General features: G+C 38.0%; 1 protein-coding gene across 1 annotated transcript; it reads left to right on the top strand.

The window, feature by feature from the left end:
- Positions 1-2,364: 2,364 nt before the first annotated feature.
- dnajc5b (DnaJ (Hsp40) homolog, subfamily C, member 5 beta) lies at positions 2,365-6,991 on the top strand. Its single transcript, XM_057322317.1, has 4 exons — positions 2,365-2,471; positions 5,183-5,396; positions 5,719-5,893; positions 6,779-6,991. Exons 1-4 carry the CDS (start codon positions 2,365-2,367, stop codon positions 6,862-6,864), a joined length of 582 nt encoding a protein of 193 aa, XP_057178300.1. The 3' UTR covers positions 6,865-6,991.
- Positions 6,992-7,049: the final 58 nt, after the last annotated feature.

Below are 7,049 nucleotides of genomic sequence, written 5' to 3'. Positions count from 1 at the left end.
TGCTGGCATAATTGATACTGCCGGCTGACGTCAGTGGCGGCTCTAACCCGCAGGACTGTGCAGTCACTGGTGACTTCCCTGTTGTTTTGACTGCTGCATCAATTACACGTTGTTCTATGTGTCTGTGTGTGTAAAACAAATATAATATTATATATTTTTTTATTTCTATGCATAATTTAGATACAAATATCACTGTGAAATCACTTTATTTGCTATAATTTTGCACTGTAATGACATTATCAAAAGTATGTTGCAGATTATGAACTACAGTACATATAGGCCTACTAGAGTATACAGGCTTTTCCTCAACCTCCGCCAGATTAAAAGATCCTCAGTTGCCATCTTGTGGTAAAACAAGGTAAGTGCTACATTTTTTCTCACTGTTACTCGTAATCGTAAAATTAACAAAAGATACTAAAGTTAAAGCATAACAAAATAAAGTTAAAGCATAACTTTACTATTATCGTTGTACTGTATTACTTAGCATACATCAGTGACAGAAAGTCATGTAAACATTGTTTCCTCGTTGCAAAATGCTGTATTTAAGTTCATCAATAACCGGAAAAAGAATACAGTGGCGAAACATAATGAGTATGCACATTTGCACTTCAAAATGTTGCTGAAATAGTTGCTGATTTGCAACCGAGCGTGCGCGAAATCATCACGATGAAGTCAACAATCACGTCGGAGTTTATGTTACTGTTAATTCTGAACATCGTTTTTTTTCATGTGGAATCAAATACATTTTGAAATAAAGAAAACGTCCTTGTTACGTACCTCAAGCGAGTCTGTATTTATTTGAAGAAAGATGAGATCTGTAATGAATGAGATTAAATGGAGAGCAACTGCGCCTCAGATATAAAAAAACATAATTCTCACAAACGTCCATTAGGATTTAAGATATCAACAATGTCACAAACTGAACTCAAATTTGCCAAGTCAATATTATAAAAGGTTTCAATATGAACTCTATTTATGAAATTTACACAAATCCATATTATTTTATCTATTTATAATCCACATTAATTTACAGCTCCATACTTTTAATGCATGAATTGTTTTGATTTTTATTAAGAGAAAGTTACATCTGAGACTTAAATGAAACAACTGAGAATCAATAAAAATTCCCTCAGCTATGAATAAGCAACCTCTGAGAAATACAATATTCCTCTGGATTTTATGACGTTTTGTTACAATTTGTTACAATCTTACAATTGACACCCCAACGTTGAAAAAAGCTAGTAGTTACAAAAGGAAACCACAAGATGGTGACTTTGCATCAGTGAGAAATTTTATCAATCACATTGTTTCTACATGTACCCACATAATGAAAGATGCTACCAGACAACTAAAGCCTAGTCATGAAACATGACATTTAATCTTTCACGCATTCTCATCCAGGTTTGAATGTCAGTTGTGGCAGATCTGTGGACACCGGTTAGCGGTCACCAAACATCCTCCACCAAAGCTTCCAACCTCTGTTGCACGAGCACCACCGGCTCCTGAAACCTAATGAAGCTGGCTGGTAACCATGTTAAACTGGCCTAACGTTACCTGAACTCATGACTAGCTCCATGTATAATTCATCTCCTCACCATCACAGAAGGAACCTGACTCCATTAGCCTGTCTATCTGCACTGGAGGTGGACTAAACTTTGGAGTCTCTTCTCTTAAACAGGTAAGATAACTAAGATCCTTCTGTGTGATTTTGTAGCATTGATCAGTTATACCCATTTTAACCTCTCACTTTTCAGCAGTCAGCAAATGTAAACCTCCAGAAAGGCTGTATCATTTTTAGAAGTATTTAATATTCAATGAAGGCTGATTACAGATGATGGAATTACTCAGGCATGGGGGGGTGTGGAGGTTATCAAAGAATCCACGTCAAAAGACAGTTCTATCTCTTCTGCAATAAGTGGATATCATGTCTTACAAATGGGGGATTGCTTGTAAACTTTTGTAAAACAAATGATCAAGGTGTCTTTGTTGGTAGCAATACACAACGTCTTGGTCTATGTGGAAAGAGCGACGTTGGAATATGTGTAAACGCAAACAAAACGTCATTCTCGGACCCCACACACATCGAAAATAAAGGTTGTCAGGCTGTATGGCTCCATAAAGAACATTGAACATCCACAGAACCTTTTTGTTGCACAAATTGCACTTTGTAGTGGCGAACAGTTCTACAGATTATAAGAGGTTAAAAATGTTCTTTTAACTGAAAGGTTTTTTTGAAAACCAAAAATGGTTCTTCAATGGCACCGGTGTGAAGAACCCTATTTACCCCCTTTGTTTTTAGGAGAACTTGATCGTACCTGTATCTTGCAATTTATCGATGTTTCTTTTGATTCTTTGTTTAAGATCATGACTGAACAAAGGCAACGTGCACTGTCCACATCCGGAGAGGCTCTTTACCAAGTACTTGGTCTTGACAGAAACTGTACCTATGATGACATCAAGAGGTCCTACAGGTAAGAGGTGATTCACATACGGTTTTCCCATCGAAGCTTCGCAATTGGTATCTGCAAAGATACTATTTGCAGAAAGGCCTCTAGGGTGAATGAGGGAGCCAATGATGAAGAAAGTGCAAAACGGCGACTGGTTCTTTTATAATCTCAGCCTTCAGTTGAGAGCTACATGAATATAATATGACTTCCAGAAAACTAAAATATTCATTATGCCGAACAGATGGCATACCTTATTTTACTGGGATCAGGAATGATGAAAGAATCATGCATGTTCATGGGTGCACGACGTGTGTGTGTGTGTGTGTGTGTGGGAAGGGTAAACCCTTACAGTATGGGGACAAAATGTCCCCACAAAGATGGCAATATCCAAAATCCTTGTCCTTGTGGGGACATTTTTTGGTCCCCATGAGGAAACGAGCTTATCATACAGAATTCACTTTTGTGAAAATCTAAAAGAGCAGACAGTTGTGTGTGATTGTTAGGGTTAGGGGTAGGGAATATGATATACAGTTTGTACAGTATAAAAACCATTGCGTCTATGGAATGTCCCCATAAAACACGGAAACCCAACATGTGTGTGAGTGCGTGTGTGTGTGTGTGTGTGTGTGTGTGTGTGTGTGTGTGTGTGTGTGTGTCATGTTTGTATATCCGGTGGGGACTAAACCTGAATACACACCAACACATGGACTCGTCCCGTGGGGACCAAAATTGAGGTCCTCATGGGCAAAAAAGCTAATAAATTGTACAGAACAATATTTTTTACAAATCTAAAAATGCAAAAAGTGTTCTATGATCTTTAGGTTTAGGGATAGGGTTAGGGATAGGGGATAGAATATACAGTTTGTACAGTATAAAAACATTACGCCTATGGACTGTCCCCACGGGGATAGTCAACCAAAGCCTGCGTGTGTGTGTGTGTGTGTGTGTGTGTGTGCGTGTGTGCGTGTGCGTGTGTGTGTGTGTGTGTGGGGGGGGTGTGTGAGTGTGTGTGTGCGCGTGTGCATGAACGATTACCCACTTTGACTTGGATAATAGAGTGGAACGTGCACCGCTTGCCTTCAGGACACCATGACTATGACATCATAATGTGGTCACCCATGTCTGTTGGTTGAAAACTGCACAATGTGTTATACAACACAGGACATCCTGGGAAAAAAGATTTTTAAAATGTTACATTAATTAAAAATGATCACTATTAAAAATAAGTGTAAACAAATGCATAGTCATTCCCTTACGAAAATTTACCATGGTTTTACTACAGTTAAAACAAACAAAAAAAAAACATGGCTACTGTAGTAAAACAATGGTTATCACAAAATAACCATGGTTTTGAAAACCATGTTTTTGTAAAAACCATAGTAAACGATGATAACTGTAGTAAAATCATGGTTTTGCCCTAAGTAATCAATGCACCAAAAAAACATGGTTAATTTTCGTAAGGGTTTATATTGCTCTGTCAACAAAAAACGTGTCTCGTTCTCTGATTTCTCTTGCACTGAACGTGCAACTTCTGTTTTTAAAACATGAAGGCAACAAGTAGAGAACTTCATTAGACAAGTTAATTTCAAACACCATGCTGATGTTCCAACAGTTATAGTTTCTAATTGCTTTCATTTACACGTTGTTCGAGAAGGCATTTAAATGGTTAGCATTTTAACAGCACTTGTTTGTGGTTAATGAATATATAATCATCACAACTCTTGCAGACGCCATTGGCTTAATCAAAAATTAACAAGCAAGCATGCTCGGAGCATTATAAATTATTAATAAGAAATTACAGTTTTTGGTTGAGCTGCAAAAAAGAACATAAATTATACAGACTATGGGGCTGTGCTATTATCTTTCCGTCATCAGCTGTTGGTAACTATAAATTTAGCATCAAACTTCTTTCAAGGCCTTTTATCCAAAGCGACATAGGCCTATAGTGCATTGAAGGTGTTCATTTATACCGAAGTCGAACCCATGACATCAAAATCGTTCCGAGACCTTGATAATATTCGAAGTTCTGTATCTGAGATTGACCCACTACCATTTTGAACATACAGTATAGGGATATACAGTATGTTTCACAACATTATAAAATGTCAGCTGAACTGCAGTGCTGCACAAGAAGATCTGAATCAGACATGCTGACATTTGCAATGCGCGGCTGGTTCTAATGGGAAAAATGTCAAACTTGGTGACGTTCCTCTCTTCACCACCCTCGTGTGCTGAGGAACTGCTGGAGGCACTAATGGGGTCTGCGGTCTTGCCGACACACAGACAGGTCAAGCCGTGTGCGCATAAGACAGCTATAGCCGCTAAAGATCACACCCCGCTGACATCATCAAACAGACAGGCAACATTTTAAACACGGTAATGAGTCTGTTCTCACGGCGTTTGAGTCCTAAAGTAGGCCTATTTTTGTTTCTTAAAAATAATTATTGTTGAACGCCACTTCAAGTCAGAGTCTCTCGTTGCTCAGTCATGGACTGGATGTGCATTCTTTCAGAGATTTTGTGTAAATAAATATATCTCTGGGGTCATAAAAGTACATTTAATATGCCATTTCACAGATGCTTATTTCAAACGGAACTTACGGTGCATTCAATGTAAACATGTGTAATCTCGTTATAACTTTCCCCACAAAAACTTTTGTCACAAAAAATGTAGTAAGCCTAGGGTTTCCTATTAAGCTTTTCGATTGACCAAGAATGTTCTTCCTCACATTTTAGGAAGCTTGCTTTGAAATATCATCCTGACAAGAACCCCGAGAACCCAGACGCCACTGACAAATTCAAAGAGCTCAACAATGCACATGCGGTTCTGTCTGACAGCACCAAAAGGAACATTTACGACAAGTACGGCTCTTTGGGCCTGTATGTGTCACAGCAGTTTGGGGAAGAGAATGTGAACACGTATTTCATGCTCTCCAGCTGGTGGGCTAAGGTGCAGTTTTTTTTTTTTGTCTTATCTGTATTATAATTATTATTTAGTCTTTTTTAATACAATTGAAATGTCAAAAAGCGGCATTCAAATGTTATTGCTCCAGGATTAATCAAAACGAATTAAAGGTGGCAAAGACAAATATTCACATACAGCTGCATGTAATGTTATATCATATTTAACTTAAACATAGAATTTGATATACACTATAGGTTGTAGTATACAATCAATATGAATACGTACTCAAATATGTAACTGTGTGTTTCAACTCGTTCTGAATCTAAACTTAAGCCTTAATGTGTGTTTGTCTGATTCTCATTTGTAGGGTCTGTTTGCTATCTGCGGCTTGCTGACAGGTTGCTATTTCTGTTGTTGTCTGTGCTGCTGTTTCAACTGCTGTTGTGGAAAGTGCAAACCCCACACACCTGGAGAAGAGAACCCCGAATCCTACGTGTCCCCGGAAGACCTAGAGGAGCAGATCCGTACCGACAATGAGAGGGGTAAAACACATAACACTATGACAACAATACTGACCTGATAGAAAATTAATTTAGTTTTATTTCGTATTACAGAAAAGCATAAAATGCTTAAATGTCAAAGATTTTGGCTCACCACAGTCACCCTGCTTACAAAAATAAACAGATTTGATATTTCTGAGCCAGATGTTTGGATATAATGCGCTGTTCCTCTGCCAGTGAGCTGTAGGAGTTTTTTACATCTTCTGCGGTCCCTCACATAAGTGATAATTACAGTCTGAGTCATTTCTCAAAGTGTGTTTGAATACTAGTTTTTTATAGCATTCTCACAACAAAAATAAACAATGTTCTTACGTACATTTTAAACGCAGAATGCAGGATGGTACGACAAGAAATACAGTTTTAGTTATCTTCCACATAATGGACAGTAGTTAAAGCAAAATTTGCTTTGTTTACTGAAGTTAACATGCTGTCATCTAAACAATCATAAGAATTCTGTATTTATTAAGACTAAAATTATTTGATAAGGAATAACTTTAAACAGTGAAATGAAACAGAATCATGTACAAAATAAATCCTGCTTTAAGACGTCAACGTCATCCCCTCGTGGTCTTATTTTAAAAACTGTCTAGGCACAGAACAGCAAGAAAACCTTGTAAGCCAGTGAGCTGCCCTTCAAACCAGTGAAACAGAGCCAGCTTTGGAGGCTCAATGAGGTCGTGAAAGTGCAGCCAGCAGGGGCAGGCTAACAGGAGATTGCTGGGACGTCCTTGGAGCGTACAAAACACTTTTCATTTCAGCGGGACGTTCAATTAGGAGTGTGACATGGAAAGACATTAGACAAAGTAACCTCTTGTATTTTCCACATTGATGATTTGTGACCTCTCTTGTGTGATTTTGGTTTTCCAGATGGCGACACTCCGATTGTGCTTCAGCCAACCAATGCTAGCGAGAAGACCCAGCTGATTGGTGATGGACATAGAACGTACACCTAAAGGAACCCCATATGAGATCAATGTTATACAATTCTATTTAGATATATGGATGTGTTTGGATGTCTTTTACAATATACAGCTTACGTGAGGAATATAAAAAAGAAAATACTCAACCTCTTAAACTGTGTTTGGCCATGCTGTTTGTAAATAACAGATATTATTGCTTATGTTTTATGTGCAACAAG

The sequence above is a fragment of the Triplophysa rosa genome, linkage group LG23, assembly GCF_024868665.1.
Source record: "Triplophysa rosa linkage group LG23, Trosa_1v2, whole genome shotgun sequence".
NCBI lineage: Eukaryota > Metazoa > Chordata > Actinopteri > Cypriniformes > Nemacheilidae > Triplophysa > Triplophysa rosa.
The sequence above is the reverse complement of the archived record's forward strand: the minus strand, read 5'-3'. Positions and strand labels throughout refer to the sequence as shown.

What these genes read in the sequence shown, in the direction of transcription:
- dnajc5b (XM_057322317.1), top strand. Translation starts at nt 2,365, where the DNA reads ATGACTGAACAAAGGCAACGTGCACTGTCCACATCCGGAGAGGCTCTT. An exon ending in GACATCAAGAGGTCCTACAG is followed by an intron (nt 2,472 to 5,182) that starts GTAAGAGGTGAT and finishes CTCACATTTTAG; the next exon opens with GAAGCTTGCTTTGAAATATC. An exon ending in TCTCCAGCTGGTGGGCTAAG is followed by an intron (nt 5,397 to 5,718) that starts GTGCAGTTTTTT and finishes TCTCATTTGTAG; the next exon opens with GGTCTGTTTGCTATCTGCGG.